Consider the following 25336-nt stretch of genomic DNA (forward strand, 5'->3'; position numbering starts at 1 on the left):
TTGCCCTTGGGTTGTATGCTAAGTCATGGTACGTGCAATGGTTTTTATCCTTACCAAAGTGAAACAGGCTGCTGATGGTGGCTTTTGCAAAATGTAATGGTTGCAATTTGTCTGCTACTTTTGAAGACTTTATTTAAAAGCATGAACATCTGGGAAGTCCAGTTGGTGAAATCTTGATGGTTGATTTGTAGGCCAAACTTCCTAAGTGTATTGAAAATAATTTCAAATGAAAACTTTATAAAACAGCAGACAGGGTTTTTTCTATTATTTGTCTCATGTATCTTCATTTAAAATGTGATGCTATGTATAAAGGATTGTGACTACCTGTGGAAGGATTGTTGTCCAGGTAAGTTAAGCTATAACCACAAAATAAGTATTTTATTTGTTTTAGGGTTAACCTAATCTAATGGAAACTACTGGCAAGCTTTCGTTGAATAGAGAATCAGTTGGATTAAACACCAAGAAAGTTTTTTGAAATAAAATGAGAGAAATATGCAGAAATAGTGATGATCCCACTTTCAGATCCTAAATCTGCTTGGTGGCTGCAAAAGTTCCTCTCACAGTTTGTTTCATTCGCTTTGGTGTTAGTACAGAGTGGCATTTTATATTGAAGGCATTGCTGGAAAGCTCCAGATGCTATGAACTGAAATAAAGAAGAAAAAGATGTTGATATGAACGTCACAGGGCTACAGCTGGATTTCCAAGCACCTGACAGATCAGTTCCTTTGCTAAACATGAATACTTTTTTTGCCTTTTCTTCAGATCTATATTTGTAGTACTTCCTGCTAATTATAACATGCATTTGCCTGCAGTAGTAGATCAGTGTGTTTTAGTACAGTTGTTTAAGGGCTTTTTCAATAGAATCCTTCATGATGGATTGGCTATTCCTTCAGCTGCTTATTACCAATTTGTAGTATTTGCAGCTCTAGTTCTGAACGCTGTTCCTTGTTAATTACTCTTGACCAGCAAGAGTCCCATGTGGCTTATACAGGAGGTACTACAGCCATTGAGACTTACACAGGCTAGGAAATAGCTGAGGTTTTCAAACTGGTATTTCTGTAAGAGTCTAGAGCAAACAACTTGTGTGTGTGGTAGACATTTTAAGTGTAATACTTGTCCATCATAAAACCTTGTAGTGTGCTTTTTAAAAAAAAAAAAGGGTAAACATGTTTTGTATTGGGTAAAAGGTTCTGGTATTGGTAGATATATTTTGACATATCCATATGTGGGCTTGCATTCTTTTTTATAGTTGGAAGAGTCTGTGTTTGCCTGCAGTGTGCCTGATCCAGTGTCTTATGAAGCCTTTGTGCTTTGATTCAGGCCTGGTGTTTGCTGTCTGTTCACAAGGCACAGGTGTAATAGAAAGCAAAGACTCAAGACACTCCATAAATCATGTGTCACCTGTGCCATAATGCTGGAGCTCTTTCATATGCATTTGGGAGAGATGATATGGGGCAGATAGTACTCCATGAAGCATATTATATTGTAATATTAATTTGTCGTAGTCTTTAAGATTGTCCTAAAAATAAAAAAAGGACAGTAGAAAATAAATTACTCTGATTTTGCATATGGAAAAATCTACTCAATGCCATCTGTTCTTATTTGAATTTATGTCATTGACTGTGTATGTGATCTAGCTGAAAAAGGTAAACTGGTGCTATTTTGTTTCTTTATCTAGACACACTACTTTGGCCTTTGGTTTCTCAGCAAGAGCCAGCAAGCCCGCTGGGTTGAACTGGAAAAGCCTCTGAAGAAGCAGCTGGACAAATTTGCCAATGAGCCTTTGCTTTTCTTTGGGGTAATGTTTTATGTGCCCAGTGTTTCCCGACTGCAGCAGGAGGTAACAAGGTATGTGATTTCCCTCTGTTCACACTATTGTGATATAGCTGGGAGGGAACGAACAGTTGCTCTGTTTCTGGCATTCAATATTTGCTCAGGTACCATCTGGTTCTTTCCTTTCCTGATGGTTGCCCAAATGGGAAAAAGTGAGAGAAGTCACCACTTGATTATATCTGTTTGGGGGCGGGGGTGAAGGCAGCATTGGTGAATGATTATACATGACCAACTGCAGAAACAAAGGGAATAATAGATGTGTGTTTAAAAACCTGATAAAAATTCTGAAAGGGACCATGGTGACCATATTCTTTTTCTGTAACCTTTTACTGATTAAAAGGAAGCCATAGGCAAAGGACCTCTATATACAGTTTTAGTTTATTATTCTTATGTTTACCTGTGCTTTGCTGAAAGTGAACTTTGGCATCTTTTCTGGGTTTTGCCCATCCCACTCCTGATTTTTCTCTTTACACTTCATAAAAGGATTAAAATTGTTAGAGGGCATTAGTTCTTTAATTATGATCAGTGTGCACCTTTGCAAACAGCTTCAGTGGGAATTACTCTTTTATTCAGAGCCCTGTGCTGCAGTTGTAACAATGCAACTGTTTTGGGGGGCTATTCTTGTAAACCACATCACTGTGTGGTTTTTGCACATCTGTGCTGTATTTGAGTTTAAAAAAAAAAAAAAAAAGAAAAAAGAAAAAAGCCCACCTCACCCAAAAAAGGGGTGGGCTTGTTTTCGTTTAACTAAAGTTATTTCATTTATCTCATCTAGAGCAAAGTTGCATCAGCACAATTAGAGGTAAAGCCTGGAATAAGTGGGTGAGGGCTACAGGGTGGCAGAAGCCTCCACATTGAAAAAAAATGTTCTGTTGCTGCAAACTTGAAAATCACCATGTGGTCGTCATGTCTAAAAAAGACGTATAAGTAGCAGAGGAGGAGTGGCTTTAATTCTAGAAGGTGCGCAAGATATGAAGTGTTTTTTATATTGCAGGTTGTGTATTTTAAAGGATTTTTTCTTAACAATGAACTGGAGAATTAACTTTGGTAGGATGCAGATGATTTGATTCCTAAAAAAGCAGCTGTCAAGCAGTCCTTTGACTAGTGTATATGCAGAAATCTTGCCAAACAGTGGGCTGAAAGCATCACAAAACTTAAATTTTCCTGGGAGTAGACTGAACAGGGGTGTTTGTATCTCTGTGTTCCTGCTTTGTACACGGTGGGAGAGGGAAGCCTCATACCTTTTCCTTCAGAATTATTTAACATGCAGTCGGAATGTCTGTATTTTTCTGTTGCTCACTTCTGTCATCCCAATCCTGGCCTAGTTGTGTGCAAGGAAGCATTGTAGCTACTTGGATGCTATCATCTCTTCAAGCTGCAGCCTGCAGTGCTGATTGCTCATTCATAGCTCACCTGCAGAGGTGTATTTGCTCATTCTGCCCAGGTTGGTAATAACAAAACTTTTCAGTGACAATTGAACTTCACAGCCCTCTCAATTGGAGTGGCTGCTGAATTGTTTTTCTTTCTGAAGTGACTGATAACATAAGCTGCAGACTCTTACAAGTGCCTCTTATGTTTCTTTAAATGTCTGTAGCAAAACCAGCAGCTTACTAATGGATCTCAGGTACAGAATAGCCTGTTAACATTTTTTTTTGGTTTGGTTTTTTTGTTTCCTGAAGTGGAATTGTTTCACTGTCGGTGATGTGATGGCAGCAAACCTTCAACTGTGCAGTTTTAGGTAGATGCAGTAAATTTCATGTTTGAAGCAGTGAGTGATGGGGACAGGGTGGACTCTTCTGAAACAAATGGCGGAGAAAGGCTTAGTCTAATGTGTAATTAGAAGGACAGATGAGGGGTTTCTTGTAAATTTTTTTTTTTTGGCTTTGTTGGATCTTGGTAAACTGCTTAAACACTTGTTTTGAAGTTGAGAATGGCTGCTCTTAGGATTAAGCTTGATCATGATACAATTACCTGTGATGGCAAGGTAGGCACTAGACTTGCCCACGCAGTGCCTATGTTTAGCACTTACCTACAAATGACAAATCTGTCTTAAATGCAGAACTCGTGATCAGAGACTTCATTTCCTGGGAAGCTGCAGAACCACAACAAACAAAGAAACCCAACCCCAAAACAAAACCATCACCAAAGGCTGAAGCTGCAAAGCTAGTGACAGCACAGCTAGCCTGGAACCTGTTACCTTTGTAACCTTCTCTTGGTGGAAACATCTCCAATCCTGAGCTTGCCTTGGCGTGTTTGGAGCTTGAGGTGAAACTCATCTCTCAGTCCAGACTTTTAGTTAATTGTAGACTAGAATTTCCAGGGTTGACTTATATTCTTGAAGATGATGAAAAGTTTTCTGAGAATACGTCAGCAAACACTTACATAATCCACAAGTATTAAAAAACCAAGCAACTGGTTTACTGAGATTGTTTACTCTGCCTCTGATCTGTAGGATTATAGACTTTGTCTTGATAGCTAGTTTTGAGAGATTTGTCCCAAACTGCATATTTCCCTCTGCTTCCAGTGACTGCAGCCCTCCGTACATCATGGGCTGTCAGTGTGAAGAGGGAAAATGGTCCAAGGCTTTTAGGTTTTGTTGGTTGAGAGGAACATTACTTGTGGGGTTGGTCAGTGGCTCTGAGGCAGTGTTCCTTAATTATTCATATTTGAAAGACCATCTGACTCCTCAAAACCGTCTGTGGACTGTTTTGTGTTCTGCTGTTGTTTGGTGATTGGGGCCAACATGAGGAATCCTTGTACAAATAAGACAATACATATTTAGGTGAAGCCATAATAATTTATTTATAAAATCGTAACTTCTTTGCATTTTATCATTATTGTTGGAGGTCTAAAATGCTAATTATCCCAGCTGGCTTCTGGATTTTAGCTGCCTGCAGGTGTTGGTAGTGGTCAGGAGCTCTTCGTGGTTTTGTTGGTAACTTCCTGTATTGCACAAACCAAATGAGGATGAAGAAATAAAAGTAACACTGCTTCAGGCACTGTGTCCCCCAGTGGTCAACAGACTATGGAAACCTGTCCATATGTGATGTGCTGGGAGAGGAGTGGAATAGTAACCTAGAAAGAAGTCAGTGCTGTCCTTCAGAGGTACAGTGTGGGAGTGTCAGTTGACTTGTTGAAGCTAAACACAAGTGGCAGTGCTGACTAGAGTTGCAGGATGGTTCAGGTTGGAAGGTACTCCGGAGATTGTCTGCTCAGAGCAGGGTCAACTAGAGGAGATTGCTCTAGATCTGTGTCCTATTGGGCTTTTAATATCTCCATGGGTGGAAAGATTCTACATCTCTGGGAAACCTTTTCCAGTGTTCAGTCACCCTTGCGATAAAGAAGGGTTTTTTATGTTTAGAAGGGATTTCTTGTATTTCAGTTTGTGCCAAATGACCTCATAATTTCAAAGGTGTGGATGGGTATTGTGTAATTGAGTGGGTGAATGGGTTACCTGGGTGAGCCATGTACCTGGTTATTGAGGACCTGTAGAGCTGCAGGCGCCTGCCATATAAACAGAAGCACAGCCATGATTTAATGTGGGATGCCTGTAGTTGATTTGTAAGAGGTATTTCTGATAATATGAGAAAGAAGGGCCTATGGGATCCTTGGGAAAGAAAATGAACAAAGACTGCTAAAGCAGTTTATTTAGCTTAACAGTTCTTTGAAGTCAACCTCTGAGTCCTGCAAGAAAAAGTGAGGCAAAGAATACTCTGGGGGACACTATTAATTGTTTTAGTAGGTCAGGTTTGACTGTTTGGCTTGCAGTTCTTCTTTTTTACAAAATTGGCACTTGCTTAAAGATGCAAACATTAGTGGTGGGGGGATTTTTCCTTCTCAGGCAAAATTAAGTGGAGCATTGGGACAGGGTAAGAAGCACCAGCAGGACATTGTCAGTCCTGTTTGGTTAGCGATTTTGAGTGCCAATAGTGAGGCTTCTCAGGACAGCTGTGTTTCTTGACCTGTGATAGAAGCTTCCTGCGGATGTCCTAGGGAAATGTACGGAAAGCAGCCATCAGTTGTAGAGTACCTGTCTCTTCTCGCTGGTAATGGCAGTGAAATAACTGTTATTGCTATGCCTTCCTTTCAACATAATAGCATTGTACTCTTGGCGTTGGGCCTTCTCCTAGGAGAGCTATTTCCTAACCTCTAGCCCTCTTACTTCCCTACTCATTCTACTCTGTTTCTTTTGTCTTGGGTTGAGACTCCCATCTATACGTATTCCCTGACCTTAATCCTGTCTTCTCCAAGAGCTCAGTAATTCCAACACCTCTCCCACCTCTAGTCTTGGCGTTCTACCTGCACCCAGTTCCACAGATGTCTTTCAGGGGGAATTATGAATTAAAGCCCCATGATAATTTCTTACGGTGTCGGTAGGGTTTTCACCATGTTCTAATTGCTATAATTTGAAAATTTCTAGAAGAATTTGTGATAAACCAAATTAAAAAAAAAAAAAAAGAAAAAAGCCCCAATCAACCAGAAGAACCCTCTCAGGCTTGGCTGCAACTACAGCAGGAGCCATTTGGGTGGGAGTATGGGGGCTGGCACATTAGCAAAAGGCATTTTTCGTGGAAGGCTACTTAACTTCTTTTCAGTCATCCAGCTGTTCTCAGAGTGAGCAGTTATTGCAGGTGGAGATGCTGTGCATGCTTTTGGCATATCTAAAGCACCTGGGATCTGCATACTGTCTGATATAAAGCAGTCTTTGTGATGCCCTGTAGAGTAGATATTTGCATAGATTAGAAATATAAATCTGCCTTTTATTTTCTGCTAACTCCTCAGAGGGGAGGCATCTTTTCAACCATTTATTAAAAAAAAAAAAGCCTTTGTACAGTGTCTAAAGTAAACAAGCTTGCTTTCACTGTGCTCTTGTTCCAAAAACAGAGAACCCACACACTCTTGTGGCTTTCTGAAAATGTGGGTGCTATGCTGCTTTCTGCAAATGTATCAGACAATCCTTTTTTTTCTTCACAGTTCTAAGGGAAAACTGAAGTTACATTTTGCTCCCCACAGTATCTCTGTCTTCACACGTGATACTGCTGTGCTGCCTGTGAAGGAATGAAGGTGTGCTTTGGTCTGGTTTTCTTTTTTTCTTCCCTGGAAGAAGCTTTCAGTATCTTACTATGTGCTCTGTACCCAGCAATATTGTATGGTATTGTGCTGTTGCAGATTGGGGCATAATGCTGCAAAGTGAGAGCTGTTCCAAGTCTGGGTGCCAGTGCCACCAGTGGGGCTGGGTCCCCATGGTGCTGTGCATGGTGGGTCTGGTATGCACGACTGTGTAGGGAGAGGCATACTCCAGCATCTGCACTGTGCTGCATTGGGCTTTTGCCCCACATTCAGCTGTCAGCTCTGCATTTTCCCTGAAGAACGTTCTGTACAGCTTTCCTGTGAAAGAAAACAGTGTGTTTGGAATGGGATGGCTGCACCTGCAAACTGTAGGAATGAATGTGTTTGCAGGTGGAAAATTAGAGCCTATGGCTGCCAGGCCTCTTTTCTGGAGGGCCTGTGAAAAATCAGCCTCAAGCTTCTCCTCCTTTAACTAACTGAACATTTATTTCCTCTGATGTTTTGCCACCTTACCCTTTTCTTCACCGTTTCTTGTAGCTGGTTTTTTCTGTTTGTCTTTTAAGGAAATATTTCTCCTTCACAACTCCCTGCCTTTCCCTTTCTTTATTTTTCTTCAAGTGTTAGGTGAAGAATTTTTAAACAGACGTTCTTCTAAAACAGAGCTACAGCCTCTTAGGACTGTATGAATTTTTAAATCACGTGAGGATCAAGTAGAGGGGAAAAATTAGTGTTTGCTTCATATTTACAGGAAAAAAATGTTCTGTTTCTTTACCCTCAAAAAAAGTCCTTAAATGTCTCGCTTACTTGAGCTTATCTTTGCTTTTAGTCTGCTTTGCTTTGCTTTTTTTGAACAAGCTAAAGTTTCACATCCTCCTGTGTTGCTAGCTTTTAATACAAGTATAATCAGCTGGAATTTTGTACCAGTCACTGCTGTCTTTACATGGTGCTTTTTAATTGCTGTGTTAAGGCTGGGATATCACATATCCTCCTGTACCAGCCTGGTTTTGTGGCAAGCTCGATGATGTGGAATTCTTGGCTGTTAAGGTTGTAAGGTACATGAGGCTGTTATGCTTTTCATGCTCAGTCACGCTTGCGGCTGTCTGAGAAGTCTCTGTGTGTACCTTTGAGTTCATGGTAGTTGAATTGAGCGCTACGGTGACTTCATTGTCCAAAATGATTATTTTGTATATTGCAGTGTGTCAGAAAAAAAACCAGCACGATGTGTATTGTCTGATCTGTTCAGGACAGCCTTGACTGTGCTTGCCTGAAGTGATGGACTGTGACAGGTTGTGTGGCCATGCTTGTTAATATGCCTCTGGTAGACCCATAGGACTTGTTTAATGCCGATGGTTCTTAAAAATTCAGCCACACTTAAAAATATTTTTTTCTATCAAAGTACTGAGAAATATCATGCGGAACATGAGGAGGAGAGAGATGTGTGGTGAAGTTGGGTGGGTTGGCAAATGATTGAAAACAGAGTGATACACAGCAAGTGGAAAGGTGGAGTATTTAAAAACCAAAAGGCCAGAGTTTGGTCTCTTGCTACTGGAGATTTAAGTCAGGATTCAACTATTCAGTATTACTGGTGTAACTGAGCAGAAAAACATCTGATTTTTCAGGCAGTGGAAGCCTTACTGCCTTGTCCAAATTTCTCAAGAACCTTTGTCATTTCACGTTTAGGGTATACTTTCCAGCACATGTTTTAAGAGCATGCCTGCTCTCTTGAAAAGATGGTATCTGGGAGCAGGCTATGTAGCTTCCAGAGAAATGAACGCAACCAGTTTCTTTTTGCCCTCTTTTCTGGAAGTGTCATAAGTACTGTGCACGTACCAATCGGCTGTGCTATGCTTATGGAGCAGCTCTGCTCACACCAGCAGGAAAGGCCATGACACGTAGCCCTTTCTAGTGCCGAGAGGGCTATGTGGCTTGCCCAACTGGAAGGATGATGCATCTCTTCACTAAGAAGCAAGACTGTTCTCTTCAACACAAATATGATATTAATGATCAGAAGAGTCCCATGTTTTTAACTACTTCCAGTTAAAAAGCCTCTGCCAGTTCTCTTTGTCTGGTTCTAATATTGGGCTGGATCCTTGCATAGCATAATCCACTGTAGCTCCTTTCTTCTAACAGAACATTTCCAACTTACATAATTATATATATTTTATACTATCATATTTCTGTTTTATAGAGAGCTATAGGTCAATGGACTGTAATTTTAAGTGATTCACATGAATTAAGACAATGACTGCTATACATGGAAGTTGTATCAAATGAACAGAAAAGGACAGGATGTTCTGTCAAAACGGCAGACCTTAGAAAAGGAAGATGATTTAATCCATGAATCCTGTCAAACCTTTTGTTCTCAGCTAAATGATTTGAAGAGTCAAATTACTGGATAATTTTTACAGGGGAATGGTGGGGAACAACTGTGAAGTGGCATGGGCTGTCAACTGACCTGTATGTGGTGGTACTAATTCTTTCTTTTTTAACTGAAGACCTAGTACACAGTGTTCTAGGTGGGTGCTGTGTCATGAAACAGTAAAAGAAGAGTTAGGACAAGTCCCAATGTATATGTTTTATTCATAAGAATATTCATGAGACATTGTGGTGGGGACTCCAGAGGAAGCAGCAGGAACTCTGGAGCTGAAATATTATAAATCAACAGGAGGCAAAGAAATTTCTGCTGGGACACAATCCTGTTTTGGTTTAGACTGCAGTTGCGAGCCTGCCTGACCCTACAGGTCCTGGTCCTGATCGTGGTCCTGGTGCTAATCATCTCATGACTAGAACTGCACCGTTATCTCCCATGGCTGGGAGAAAGGCAAGTTGTGGGATTCATCGCTAGGTGGAGAGAGTCCTGAGTCCCCAGGGATCCCACTTCTCTTCTGTTGCACAAGACTGTGGATGGGTCCTGAAGTAACTTGGTAATGGTGACTCCCACACCACCCCCCCATCTGCAGGAATTTGGGACTAAACCGCAATGATAGCAATGCTCTCAGCCACCCCAGCTACTTGTCTAGGAGCTCACGTACCCCAGGCAGGGGAGCAGCTCTGGAAGTGCTTGCAGTTGATGAGTCTTAAGAGCCCTGGGTGGCCACCCAGGCTTAGGCAGTCTGGGGTATTTGCATTTTGGTGCTCCTTTGATGGTCGTATTGTTTTGTTTTAATTATTAGACTTTTTTAATATTAGTGGCTACTGCAGCATAAAAAGCACACATTAGACATGTAGCCTGCCTTGTTGTAAACAAGCTGATGCTTAATTAGCTTTAATGTTGTTTTTAGAGGACAGCAACAATAAATAATGTGCAGTATTTGCTTGGGTCTTCTGTGTTCATATTATTGCATCGTATGTGTTGTTTTGCTTTTCAGTAATATTCTTGAGTTGGTTCTTTTTGGATGTGTATTTTAGTGGATATTTAAACTTTGACTTAAAAATAAGAACTCCTTCAAGACAGACCTAAGATTCAACATGGAATTCCCTGTTTATAAAATAATTTGCTGAGGAGGGCAAACCCTTCTCCCAGCTGACTTTCTTCAGTGAATGGGGAGCTTGTTCTCTGTGTGTTGGTTATTGAAAGCTGAGCTCTTTGTGCCAGTTATTTTAAGAAACTGTTGATGCTTAGATCTAATCTATTACATTACACTGTGCTTTTAGACTAGAAAGTGAATGTGTTTTCATGTGTGTGGTTGGGCAGTACATATGTAGCAATTCTAAAAAATAGTGTTGCATAACTATAAATACAGTGTTGGATACTTCAGCCTGCATTCTTGCTTTAGTGTGTTTTGAAGGCAGTGGCTGTGATGGTTAGAAATGTTGTAACAGGAATGTCTTGGCATTAGGCAGTATCACATTTACATCTGATCATGAGGAAATAATATTTATTTTATGTTCTGGGGCTTAGTCACATATTCTTACATATTGCGATCCTGATGGGAACTATTTGTATGTTCAATTTTAGTAGAACAGATACTTTTGGAATGCTCTAGACTTTTTATTGGGCCCTTTGAAATGGCAGCAAAGGTTATGTTTTGAGTTTCTAATCTTCTCATATGATAAAGACATACCATTTACACACAGTGCTGGAGCTTCCTTACTGGTCTACCTTAGACCAGCTTGATTCCTTCCATGCCAGTCATGTTGGTGGAGGCATCTGCACTTCCTTCCCTGTCCACCTGGGCACATGTGCTGTTGGAAACACTTGCTCAACCTGTATGTTGGTTGAGTGGCCTGAGCTTGTGTTGAATGCTGAGCAGCTCTTGCTGACTCCTGCTGGAGCGTGAGGAATGTGGGTGGGTTTTACCATAGTTGGGAACCAGAAATGAGTCAGATTTTTTGGAAAAATTCTGCACCTGGGTAGAATGATGTAACAATTTTATTGTCCATGCTTATGATTTTTTTTTTTAAATTGAGTATGTTAGGATTTTCCTTAAACTTTGCAGCTCTTGAAATGAGGTAATGATATGAATTTGTCTGGGATTCTTTTAGATATTCAGAACAAAACTCAAACTAGATTGGTAACACAGCAAGGAAATAAAGGCATGAGAGGTATGACACCAAGTACTCTCTAGCCTTCAAAAACCAGAAGGAAAAAGAGCACCTAGCTTTAGCAAATAAAGAAGTATCATTCTTCAGTAACAGCGTGGCTTTGAGGGGGATTGATTCATGGCCTGTGAAACTTCAGAGATGACAGTACGTCAATTGTGCATCCATTTCAGAAGTGCAGAGGGAGCCAGATGGATAGAAAATAGATATATGTGTAACAGGACAGAGGAGGAATCGTAGAGTATCTTAAATTGAAAGGCACCCCTAAGGAGCATTGAGTCCAGTACTCCTCATGGGACTACCTAAAACTATATCATATGACTAAGAGCATCATCCAGACACTCCTTGAACTCTGACAGGCTTGGTGCCATGACCACTTCCCTAGACTACTGTTCCAGTGACCAACCCCCTCTGTGAAGAATCTTTTCCTAATGCGTCAGGGGAAGTTCAGACTGAACAGCTTCATTCCGTTTCCTTGCGTCCTGTTGCTGGTTACCAGAGGAAGTGACTGTTTGAGTAGGACATGGCTGCAAACCACCATGTTAAAAATGTCTTGAATTGCATAGGGCAGTCAGGATTGAACCTTAATTCCAGAAGGAAGAGCTGAAGATCCATGAGACTGTTTGAACCTGGTTCTTAGGACATTTTATGATCATTAAAGTGATGGAAATAAATGAAGCATTTGAAACTTACTTTGGAGGTCTAACCAACTTCTGATGCAGGAAAGAGAGGCTTCTGCCTTCCTGCAAGGAAACATAAACCTTTTGAGTGGCCTATATGTTTATTCTGTGAGAGCTGACTGCTGAAGTGGTGCAGAGGCTGGAAATCTGGCCTTCTGTTTTTATCAGTGAAGAGCTTGCTTTGTGTACAAAGCTGTGTGTTTGGATGAGTCACACCTACCACTTTTTGTTTCTCAGCCTGTGAGGAAGCTGTCCTCACCACTGTTGTCGGTAAGACACTTGCGTGATGTGAATCACTGGGATAATCTGGAGCATCAGTTCTCTTTGATTTAAATCCTATCCTTCTTGGCCCTTGGCTTTCCCCTGTTAGATTTCCCAGTGCCACACACACATATGGGTGCATGTTCTTAGATTCATTCTTAACAGTACCCATTTCATATGTGCGCGTGTTTATGGAAAACCACTTGAAAGATTGCTTGTATGATCTGAACATGTCCCCCTGTTCTTGTTTTGTGTTTGTAGCAGGTTATCTTAAATAGCGCTGAAAATTGATTTTAAATCTTACTGTAATTGGCAGTAGAACAACCTCAGGTAAACTGCAACTTTTTGGAATGAAGCGGGAAGTTCTGTCCTGCTTTCTTTGAATTGCGGATGTCTTAAGGTGAGAGAATGAGTGTAGGAATAGTAGGCTGCTGCTTATACAGCTGGAGGATTTGTCAGAAGCAGCTGTATTTAACAACATGGCCCAGCTAGATCTACTCACACTTGAAGATTCTAAAGAAACCTTCAGCTAGGTATTTACTCTCGAGGACTGTCAGGATAGGATGTAGAGATACAAAATGACATTTCTAAACAGAAATTAATTTCAAGTCTACAGAATATTAGGTTTCCTGACAGATGGGAGCGTGCTGCCATCACCACGATGGACTGGGGATTCCCTGCTGCCTTCGTTACCTTCTCTCTGAAGCAAAGACTGAGCTTTGATCGGGAGGTTTCTGTAAGCTTAGTGAAGAAGCTTCTGCAGTGGTGGCTGTTCGAATGACTCTCAATAGGATCAGTTTTGATGGCTTTTGTTCCCTGAAGGTTGTTAGTGTATTGTCGTCTTAAACCAGACAGACACTACTAAAGACAAGTAGAGGGATTTTTTTTTTTCCTTTCCTGTAAGGCAGAATCGCTTCTTTCATTTAGACTTCATGATGTTCTGTGTTGCATGAAGAGAAAAGGTAATTCAAACTAAATTAACTATCACTAAATTTGGGGGTGAAGTAGCTCTTTATTTCCTGGTGCACAGATGCCAAGAGCAAACTTCTTTAAAGCTAAGATACCTTTTAAAAACCCTTTTCGTTTTGTTTCATTTACTGCTGGCATCAGGAGGAGCACTGACGACATTACAGTAGTTGATGAGGCTTTCCTGTACCTTAAAAAATGAACCAGCAGCAGAGGCAGGAGGAATGTAGTTCCCCAGCTTTGCTATGCAGCAGTTAAAACATTTAAAACATTTTTAAGGACAATATTGTTTTCAAATGGGAATGTTACTGTGTGCTGGAAAACTGGCAGCATTTCAGGGCATCTGTTACATTGTCTTTTCAGTGTTTCCAGTGGTCTCAAACTGCATCAGAGGGCTCGATTCTGAGCTGCTAGGTGGTCTTAGTCATGTCTCCCATTACGATTGGCCACAGGTAGGAATATTTAGGGTCTGGAAGCACTTGATAAGTGTGGTAGTGGATGCAGTTCAGTTTTGTGAGTGTGTTGCTACATTACATCAGTATAAATGCTGTATTACAGGCATCTGTCTAAACTGGTAGGTTGCACAGAGCAGAGGACTTGGTTTGTAGCACTGTGGAAGAGATGCAATAAGTAATTTGCTAGCCTAAAAATAGCCCATATTTTAATACACTTATATGAAAATAAGTCTATGGAGTTCTAGTATCAAACAAGCGACATGGTGGTACTAGAACTGTTTTCTTTTGTGTTGTTAATTGAGGAGAAGAAAGAGAAAAAGAAAATAACCTCTTGTTGCCCATAAACTAGAAAAAATATTTGCATAAAATGAGGCAGTTTCAAAGTAAAGGCCAAATGATTCTTGGTTACTTATGAAAGAGGAACAGCTTATCATCCACTTCACTTGCTATTGCCCTTCCAAGGCCCTGCCCAACTTTTCAGAGCTTGGTTCTGAGCTGTTACATTAGGGTCTTATTAAGCAACGCTTTTTTGGGAGAAGGCATTATGCATGTTTATGAATCTATTTGTCGAATTTTTAGGCAGAAGAAAGGAGTGATTTCAGCAAATATCTATTTCTAATTTCTCACTTGTGGCTAACAGTGAGGAGTTAGAGAGTTATTCTGAAAATTACTGAATACATAATGTCTGCTGTCTTCCTCTTCTGTGAAATTTCAGTGTAATATCTATAGAAATAGTTACTGTCATGGAGTGATTATACTTTCCCTAGAAAAAAAAAAGATGTTCTCTTCGATTTTTTTTTTTGGTTTACAGGAGAAAGGGTAAGAAAAGTGGAAAAAAGGAAAACACTTGTCATCCCTAGCTGCTTGAGTCACAGAAATGCCCATCAGCCTTTATGCATCTCCTCAAACAAAGATGGAAAGGATCGTTCCTCTTCTAACCTATGAACTGTGCAGCTCACTGCCTTTGTCATTTAGACTATTGCAAAGTGTTTGGCTTTTTTTTTTTTCCCCTTAAGGAGGTGTAGTAGCAATGTATATCACTGCAGAATGAGGTTGCCCGTTCATTAAGGCACACTGCGTACACGTTGAATATTACGGTGTACCTCATAGATTGGTATGCCGCTTCTGATTTGTCTCCCAGTGTAGTTTAAGGCACTGTTTTTGACAGATGAATATGTTACCTAGATTGGGGCTAATATGCTCCTGTTTATCTTCCTATGTGATGCAGTAGCAGTGACTAGCAATTTGTCTTTAGGGAAGTGCAGACCGCTATGGGATATACTACTTAAAGTCTTCATGACACAGACCAATCTTACCTCAGTTGTGTAGTTTCTCCTGATGTAGCCTCAAGAATGAAGGTTGCTCTAGACTTCCTGTGTAATCAGTGAGAAGAAATGGGCATTTCCACAGCATGATTCAGTATTCCTCTGTTGTGCATCACATTCTGCAGGTGATTCATTCTATTTTTTCCTACTGCGTGTTTTTGAAAAGGGAACTGCAGCTCACTGGTCTTCTATTTAGAAGTCCCTGATATGTCTGAATTTGGCTACAGCATCAGAAAGAGGGTCGAGCCAGTAGCAGCAACTTGTGAGCAAACAGACCTGAGCTTTTTGATCAGGGTTTCGGCTGCTTTTTAAATTTTGATAATTCAATAGGCAGTGGAATCTTGGTTACAGTATCATTGTGTCTTCAATTAAATTTATTGAATTTTGATGGTTGTACTGCAGGCTGGAGCAAACTCTTTCCCTTCTCGTATAGCTGAGACACAAGCCACGAAAACTGATTCTAAACATACCCTTTTTCAGGGAGCTGAATATGTTTAATATTTTTTTGCCTTGCTGGCAGGGTATAAAGCTAAAGGAGCTGCAGTTGGATGTTGGTACAATCCTGAAGTCTCTGAATGTGTTTAAAAGAAGCATTTGTTTGGAGCCCTTATGCAGCTGAAAATCTCAACAAGAATTTGGCAGAAATCACAGTGTCGGAAGATGGCAGATTCCTGTGCAGTGAGATGTTTACTGGTTCACTGTTTTATCTTTGGCAGCTGCTTTTGCACTTGATATCTTCAGCTGTTTTTGAAGCTTTTACAAAGAATAATTATTCGTTTCATGAAATGGATCTACTTTACCCACCTAACAGAGCACTGATTCACATACTTCTCTGGCAACATCCCATTGTTATCAGAGCTATGTTCACTTTTACAAGGTTGTGTTCACTAGGATATTAGAACTTCCTGGGCCATGGTTTTATTGCATGATTTACTGATGCGTGGGGTGACTGTTTTCAATGATTCCTTTGAAAACACTAGGGTCACCAAGTTCTTTAGGAGGTGGAAACAACCTGAGTTTTCCTGTTTTCTGCTGGCAGTGAGTGCTAATGTAGGTGCTTCTACAATCTTTTCACAGGAATATGAGCTACTGTACTGATGGCCTATAGATAAGTGGCAACTTCATTGTGTCACATTTCAAGCAGTGTTTTCTTATTACCAGGGCAGATTACTGTAAAAGGCAGTAGTGAATGGACTGGATTTTAGCTCCCTATGAGGTAAAATTCCACTAAACCAATAGAGCTTTCCTGAATGTTGATTATGTGAGATTAGGATGTTACCAAAAGGTTTTACTGATAGGGTTTTTTAATTACTTCCATAAATTCATTAACAAGGTTTCACTGCAGGCTACCAGAGCAATTTTTTTTTTTTTAAAGTTCAGGTTAAGCACACATTCTGTAAGTTTGAGTGTGTTCACTTGCTCTTTGAATGAAGTAACACCTGAGTACACCTACATGCTGCTCTGCACCCACAAACCAACCATTTTGTGATGAGCTTCTGGATGTTTATATATGCGTACCGGTTGTTCACTGGTATGTGTTCACTCTGTTCAGCTTTTGCATCAGTGCACCCCAGTATGTTTAACCAGAAAAGGCTGGTGGACTTACGTCATTCCAGAGTTTAGAGCCCTATTGGAGGAGAAAATTTAAAATATATGTTGAAAAATGAGGCAGGGTTTATGGGGTGTATATGATATGTTTTATTACTCCAACTGGCATAATGGAGGGGGGAGCATGGGGCAATCAGAACTCTTCATATTTGTTTTGTGTCCAAAGTATAGTTCAGAGTTATGCCTGTACATAGCCCAATTTTTAGAAAGTTATCTGTTTATTTTCAGTGTTGCAGAGTATGAGCTAGAGTATACATATGTTCTAGTTAACTCACCGCATTTTTTTAGCATGATATTCTAACCTGCTTGGCCATTAACCTGGCTGGCTACCAGGAGAATTTTCAAACTGTTGACTCATATTGCTTCCATATGTAACTTAAACCACCTTTTCCCACAGCAGAGACAGCTTGAGGGTTAGCTGCATTTTCTTTTTAGGGCAGGGAACAGCATATTTTGAACTGAGTCAACACACATGAGTAAAGGAAGTAAATCTAAGCTATTACTAACTTTTTGGGGTCTAATCTCATTTTTGCTGAAATATTTCCTGATTTCAAATCAGGAAAGTCCAAAAGAGTGTTTTGTGCTCCTTTCCCCATGAGGTTTAGTTGTCTTCAGCATACATAGCCATGGCTCATCATTTCATTTTTGCATCTTTGTGAGGATGGATATTCACAGCTGCCATTACTTTAATGCCATCTAAGACTCTGTGTGGGACCTTATGTTCTGAGGATGTGACTAATCAAGTGGGAAATGACACAGGCTGTTTGCCATGTCATATTACTGAGCACCTATATATAGGTGGAGCCTATATGTGGTTGGAGCTCCTGTTCATGGATGGAGCCTGTGTTTTGTGGCATGCAGCAAAGGAGGGATGATGGCTAGTAGAACCACCCTGCAAAGTGATAGAGTGGTACTCTGCAGCATTCTCGTGCTGAGTTTGCTGTCGAGCCAGATGGTGGCTTTGCACACAAAAGAGCAATATTTGTCCCGCACCAGAGCAATAGCTGCCTCTGGCACACACAGCCCAGGGTGAGGACAAAGAGTCCTGGGACCCTGTATGGGAATGGGGAAGACCACATTAGTAGGAAGGTGAAGGTGGAGGCAGCAGTTGTGAGACCTTGTGGGTTTGCGCTCAAAAAAAATAAACCCCTGTTGAGTACTGATATTTTTTTCTTGCAGACTGCACAAAAAAAAGCTGAAAGAAGTTTAGCAAGAGAGATTTTTCTCATAGGCTTTGATATCCATTTGACTTGTGGACACTACTGATGGAACAGTTGATCTGGGTTTAGTTCCAGTGTTACCACCATTTATGGGAAGTTGCATCCTTCCACAGGCCCCTGGTTTCTCACTGTGATATTTTCTTTTTTTTTTGGTGATAGGGTGGGAGAATGAGAATACTGATCTTCCTCTGCAGCATTTAAGAATTTAAGTTCTATATATGAAAAGCAGTATGTGGCATTGTTGCAATTTACCTACCTGACTCATTCTTTTTTTTTTTTTTTAAATGATCAAAAAAGAAAGTGACGCTAATACAAAAAAGTAAATTCTCCTGAATTGCAACCTTTGGATCTCTGTAGCCAAATGCAAGTGTTTTGCTCCATTCAGGAGACACAAGCGCGTCATTGAGTGTGTATTTAAGCTTAACTATGTGCGTAGTCAGAAGTCAGTAGGACTGCCATATTGAACAATAACACTTTTAGCACGTGCTTAAAACCCAAACCAGATGGATACATGGCTTTTTTCAAAGACAGGTGGCTAACAAACTCTTGACCCAAATGCTTTATTCTAGTCTTTCCATATAATATTTATGCTTGCATTGAACGTTGTTTTTCAGCTGAAAATGCTAAAATATAGATTTCCTTGCATTGTATGATTTTGATTGTTTCGCTTTGCTTTTGTAGTCCCACTCCAGCCTTTGTAAGGATGAATGCTATGGTGGTGTCGCCAGGGCCTGGCTTTGCTGGACTCCAGGTTGTAGAGACCAAACGTAGCCTTTGCTGAGAGAGCGAGCTCAGAAGACAAGAGAATATGGCTTCCCCCATTTTTTTTCTCTAAAAGGCATGCTGGAGTTCTGTGCTGTATAATTCTTTAGGTATTTGGATTAACTCTGATAAAATTATAGGTGCTTGTAAGGGAGTTTATTGCACTTAAAAATTGTAGTGGGGCTCCCTGTAATTTGTTATAATTAATTCAAGAGTTCAAGGGCAGAAAAACAGGATCAGGTTGTGGCATGCCTGCCTTTCTTGCCAAAGCATGCCATTACTGGCCTTTTTATTTAAGGTTTAACTTTGTGTTTGTGGGTTTATTTGAACTTGGAGTATCCAAAAAGTATAATACACTCTTAACAAAAAGTACAAGTACAGAGGATGGATGTGTTGTGGTTGGGGGGGGCTCCTTTTTAAATATAGAGAAATTGGTGGATATTGTAAAGCTGCTGGCTAAGCCCCTCACAGGAGGAGTGTGTGTTTTGGAAGGCTTGTGTCATGTCTGCGGGCCACAACAAGGCCTGGGTGCGTGTCCGTGCTTGTGGCCCATCAGAAATGGCAGGAAAAGAAAAACACTCACAGAGCACTTTACAATCCAAGCTCAGTCTCTTGCTGCCAGCGAGAATGCTGTGAGGTGCTGTTATCTGGTGTCTAACTGCTAAGGGTTTCACTAGCCATCCATGTAACGCTAGACACCAAAGAGCCACCACACTTTGATACCAGGCTGTGCTGGAAGCAGCTGCTTATATGTGAGAAGTTATAAAGCATTTGTTACCTTCCTAAACGGTCCCATGTCTGTTTGCAATACATATATTATTTTCTTTTTTGAATGCTCAATCTTGCTGCAGAAATTTTACTTCATTGACTGATTTACACCAGAACAAAAAAGCTTATTGCTCCTAAAATGCTCATATTTTGCACTTATATATGAAATCTTCTACCAATTCTTTACACAGCTGGCAGAGGTGGAGAGCTGAAATTTTAATAGACTGTGTTTCGAGGAATGCATGCAAATGACCAACGTTTCAGTAGTAAACCAATGAAATAGAGGTGGTAAACAGCAACTAAGCAGTGCAAAATTCCAGCCAGACTGTTTTCAGGTGTGCAAAGGTTTTCCTGTTCCTAGGATCCTTAGCCAGGAGCTGACTGTGTAGCTGGACCTTAACCTTTGGAAGACATTAGCCTTTGGAGGAACTTCACTGGTCAGATTTGGTGGAGTACCTCATTGCAGCTCAGCCATCCATCCATCCAGGCTGTATATTGTTTGTCCTTATGCTCAGAAGTTACATATCAAAACAAATGGAAAGTGACCTTCATTGTGAAATTAGCCTGTTTTAGCCAAATCCCCTTTTCTCCCCTTCAGCTATAAACTGTTGCTTTTAAAGAGAGAGCTCGAGCAATGTGGAAGTAGGTGATACGAACTGTGTGTTGATGTGTCCTCCTTTTTCAGTCCTACTTGTGAAAATGATGCTAACCCAGCATTGTTCTGTCTCATTAGGAAGGGGAAAAGGAGTGACACAAATCTTTCCATGTATTTCATTTATTTTATTTTTAGTTTCGGTCATGTTTTCCATCCAGCTGCTAGAGGAAACCAGGATGTAGACAGTTGGATGATGCTTTTGAAAAACCTCGTTTCTCGGTTACATGAAGCTAACCTTGACCTACCTTATAAGGTGGTTATGATCAAGAAATTCTTACCCTAGAAACTGTTATGAGTGTGTTTTTTACTATTGGCATTGACAGAGTAAGCTTCTGAAGGAATTTCCTCCTGCATGGGTGACAAAGGCTCTTTCGCCTCCTTCCCTTTTTTCTCTGGCAAGTCTGCCAATCTTTCTGAAGGTCTGTAAGAGGGTGTGGTAGACTTGTTCTCAGTAATACCCTTCCAAAAATATTACCCTTTAGTAGTGGAAGCACAGCCATTGCTTTTTATATTCTACCACAAATCCCAGATAAATGGCTATTGTCTAGTACTGAGAAACATCAGACTTTCGCTGGGAGGGAAGTTGATGAAATTCCAGAGGAGCGAGCTGAAGATGTTCTATGTATCAACACCATCTAAGTTTTTTACAACTGCAAAGGCAAGGCCTTAGCACTGTTACTGACAATGACATCATCAATGTATGGTTTTTTTTTTTCTTAAGTGCCTTTAGATTAAGATGTGCTGATTGAATCCTTGCATCTAAAATGTGTTTAAGCATGCCCAAGCCCAGAAATCATAACACCATCTTTGCCAGTATACCAAACGCTGTATCTGAAAAGACCGGTCTTGTCTGCCTGCCTGCCTTTTTCGCCATACAAAATCCAGTCCAAGTTCACAGTCAGTTTTGTTGCAGTATGCTGAGTGACCCACATGAAACAAGCAGCATCCAGTAAGTAGTACTCTGGACTGAGACATAGGAACAAAACCTAGATCTCCCAAATCTGCCTTTGTTTCCTGCCCAAGTTTACATGAGTAACTTCACTAGCCATGTGCCTCAGATATTCTATTTATAAAATTAGGCTAATGATCATTAATACTATATAAAGCAGGTTTTTCTCAGAAAAGCATCCAGTAAGAGCTAAATATTATTATGATTGTCTCAAATATGTAACTTTTTGGTCACCATCAATTAGTTCCTTTGCCCATTGAATAGCTGAGTCATTGGCTCATCTAATGCAAAGGCTGAGAAAATATGAAAGTCCCTGTGTTTAAAATAAAAAGTGGGTCTCTTTAAAATGTAGCATATGGGTGTCTGTGGAATCCTGTTGCTAAGTAATATTGAAGCCGAGATCATGGCAGATTTTAAGGCGTGAGATGAGCAACAGACACACCAATATCAAAGTTAACGCTTAAAATAATTTTAGTAAATTATAAAAGGCCTCTCTTCTGGAGAAACTACTTTCCCTGTGGGAAGATTATTGCATAAGTGAACATTGCGTCTCTGCTCAGAAGTATATTACCATACTAATATAAACCCAAATGAGCTGAGTTCGATTGTTGTTGTGATTCAATGAGACTTTTATTGTGTTCCTAATTTTAGAAGATCATCTTGTACTCTAATTGCAATTTTTTTTTTTTTAAGTTGAAAAAGAGCTGAAGGTCTTGAACAAAAACACTTGTGGGCCAATCTGTTTCTCCTTTGAGTCTTAAGGACTTCTTATTTTGGAGGTATGAAAGAGTAAAGCAGTTTTCCTCCCGTGAAGAAGTTAAACTACATAGCTATGCAGTTATCCAATAGATAGGCTTGATGCCAAAAAGGTACCTAATGAGTTATAAAAAAGTTAGTCATGCCAGTAATTGCATCATTAGAAATTATTTGAAATTAATTGTACCTCTTGGGTAACTAATACATGTTTGTAGTGCTTTGTATATTTTCAGATACACTCAAGGTAAATATTTGTTGGTATTGACACTGTAATGTATTTATTCATACCAGTTTGAAGTTTCCAGGAAAACACAGACTGATTAAAAAAAAATTTTTTTTTCAAGTGTTTCCTGCTGCACTAGAGGCAAGGTGTATATTTCAAACCCTTCCTGTCCCTGATATACAGAGAAGGAAAGTAAAACTAGGGAAAAATAACAGAAATCCAGACTGATCACAGTACAGCATTCAAGCAGTACTAATCATTACTATCTCCGTCCTGTCACCTTTTTATATAAGTATATAGATCTATGTATGTGTATGAAATATATATTTAGATTGTAAATTCCTGGCAATAAGCATTTTTTGTTCTGTTCCTTAGGAGATTCCTAAGGCTACTGGTCTGATAATATTGAGTAATCATTAATGGAATATTTACCTTGTGGTTCTTTGTGGAAGTCACTAGTAGGAAAATTGTGAAGATGCAGCACACCACTGCAATTAATCTGCAAAACTAACCCATATTCTTACTTTTGTAAACCATCCTTCAACTCCTCTACAAAAATCTTCCAGTATTGATCAGGCGAGGTTCTGCGTGGCTGGTGGTATTTGAAACATTGGTTATTGAAGAGAACAGAAATCATTAAACTTAATTGAGTTATTTTCTACATATACAAAACAGCAATGGAGGTTATGCATCAGCTAAACAGTGGTGATGGAAGGGTACAATGAATTCAGTGACACTATACAAACACCTACGTTCTTCTTTGAAGTGACAGGAGAACAAACACGAATCCTGATCTTGGGAGGTCTATGCAGAAATGTATGGGCAAATGGAGTTTCTGTACATTTACACAGCTGTAGCTGAGTCTGAATCTGGGTGTTGCATTTAAATTTTAAACCAGTATCCTTATCGCCTGCTTACTAAACTGTTTGGGGTTTTTTTGCCCTCTGATGTAGTATGGATTGCTATAATCCAAACATTGATTGTGGAGTTCAGATGTTGTCTTATAGTTGTCCTGTTGCAGCTTATTTACTTTATAAAAAGTGCTTTTTTGATGCAATAGATGCAAATATACTTTTAATGTTTTCTGTGTTGGCTAAATAGAGTTGTGGGAAATATCCTTATAATTATGGCTTTGTTCAGACTTGTTGTCCACTCCCGTTCCCCTTGGAATTAGTTACAAGCTGGCAAACTGTAGTAGCCTTTATTATATTGAATACACAACAGCTCTGCTGAAAATGGTTAACCCAACATGAGCAACGAAGGTGAGAGATTTCAGCTCTTGGCCCGCTTGGCTGTGGTGGTGTCTCTTCTGCCCTGCACTCCCCTACTGTGCCAGAATGGCTCTGTGATTAAAGCTTTGTAAGTCTTAATTTTGAGTTTCTTGCCTTTTATTACTTGGGGGTGCAGACGGCAAACTTCTGTTCAGTTTCCATATGCTTTCCCAACTAAACCACCTAATAGGAGGCTTACGAAATGCATGGTTTTATCTGCTGTTCTGGAACGGCTTTCCTCAGTGAATCTATAGCTGGATCATTTTTTAAAATGTTTGATTTCCCTCAAATTATAGATCTACTTTTGCAATCCAAGCAAACAAAAAGCACTCTCAGCTAGCATAGTGACATAATAACGGCATTTAACATAACTTCAGATGGAGTAGCTTCAAATCCTTGGCAGAATATGGGCCAATTTCTCCTCTCCGTTGGCTGGGCAGAGAGCCTGACCACAGTTTTGCAGCACAGCTGAGCCATGAATCTGTGGCTGGTAGAGCTATTAGAGCCTTCTAGCAGAGCTTCCTCCAGGGTATGCTCCTCCTCTTCCTTGAGAGTGGAATTAGCCACTCCAGTTTGTGCCTGTGAAAGGAGATGTCCCAGTTCATACCTGATGTGGCCGCAGTGAAATGAGATGTCAGGGGACACCTTAGGTGGGTGACCCTCATCACTGTTAGTCCAGGGGTGAATATGGAGCTGGTACAGACCGTAGGTTTCTGCCTCAGTCATCTTTAGTTTATCTTGGCGCTTCCACTGAAAAAGGTGTCAGAGCCATAGCAGGTGATTGTTTTTCAGTGTGTTTGCCTGTGAAAGGTGACAACTTTCTCCATGGGATTTTTCCTGATGGATACACTAGCTAACGTCAGAGCTAATTACAAACATGTTTTAAACTCTTACTTCATGTTAATCTACAATATGTAATAAATCCTAAACTTTTATTCTGCAATAGCATTAGTAAATACAATGCTGTATGATAATATTGTGGAGTATTCCTATTAAGATTTCAAATGTGACCTGGTTTTGACGATCGGGGTGAAACACCTGTAAATGGGCATATTTTTCAACATGGGCATTGACTGCTGTCTTAAAACACTTTTTCTAAAGTACTGGCAACTAAAATTGCAACTAAAAACTTCACATCATTGTTTCTTTTGAGTCTTGGTCATAATATTTAATACTACAGTAACTGCATTGACATAATACTTTTGATGATGCTTACCCAAATAATCCTTTCTATGGTTTATCTGTAGCTTTGTGGGCACTGTGGTTGAAATCATGGCTCCACTAAAGCTCTTGAGTTAACTTAAACTAACTTAAAGAAGTTAACTTTAGTTACTTTAGTAAAGAAGAGTAATTTAAAGAAGCTTTTGACTTCTATAGAGCTAGGATGTCACTACAAGATTTTACATTGTTTTGACTTTCAGGTAGTCTCTGAAGTTTGTGTTTGCTTTAACAATAGCTCTAATTTTATGGCAGATGTGGATTTTAGAATCATAGAATCGTTAAGGTTGGAAAAGACCCTTAAGGTCATCAAGTCCAACCGCTAACCTATCACTGCCAAGTCCACCACTAAACCATAACCTCGAGCACCACATCTACCCTTCTTTTAAATACCTCCAGGGGTGGAGACTCTACCACCTCCCTGGGCAGCCTGTTCCAATGTTTGACAACCCTTTCGGTGAAGAAATTTTTCCTAATATCCAACCTAACTTTTAAAAACTTTTTTATTTTTGTTTTGTTAGACTAGAATATGTAATTCATGCATGTACATGTAGCATTGACATAAATAGCCTGGTCTCAAAGACCAGATTCAGCAAACACTTGCTCACCTCCAGGCTTCATAAAGCAGCTTATGTCAAGCTTCTGTGACAGCGTGCGTATTTTCAGAATTGGGATTTAGTCATTGCAAAGAAGTGGAAACAAGCTGATTTGTCTCTTGGACCAAGCAAGTGTGAAACCTGGGGCTGAAGCACAGGGCTCAAGCTGAGAAGCCGT

At 40.1% G+C, this 25336-nt stretch overlaps 1 protein-coding gene across 2 annotated transcripts in view; it reads left to right on the top strand.

The window, feature by feature from the left end:
* Positions 1-25336, top strand: part of PTPN14 (protein tyrosine phosphatase non-receptor type 14) — a 117262-nt gene that overhangs the window by 49621 nt on the left and 42305 nt on the right. For both annotated transcript variants that reach the window (XM_075088905.1, XM_075088906.1), the window contains one exon: positions 1679-1848. In XM_075088905.1, coding sequence (XP_074945006.1) covers positions 1679-1848 — 170 coding nt within the window. The remainder of the gene's footprint in view (positions 1-1678; positions 1849-25336) is intronic.

The sequence above is a fragment of the Phalacrocorax aristotelis genome, chromosome 3 (genome assembly GCF_949628215.1).
Source record: "Phalacrocorax aristotelis chromosome 3, bGulAri2.1, whole genome shotgun sequence".
Taxonomy (NCBI): Eukaryota; Metazoa; Chordata; class Aves; order Suliformes; family Phalacrocoracidae; genus Phalacrocorax; species Phalacrocorax aristotelis.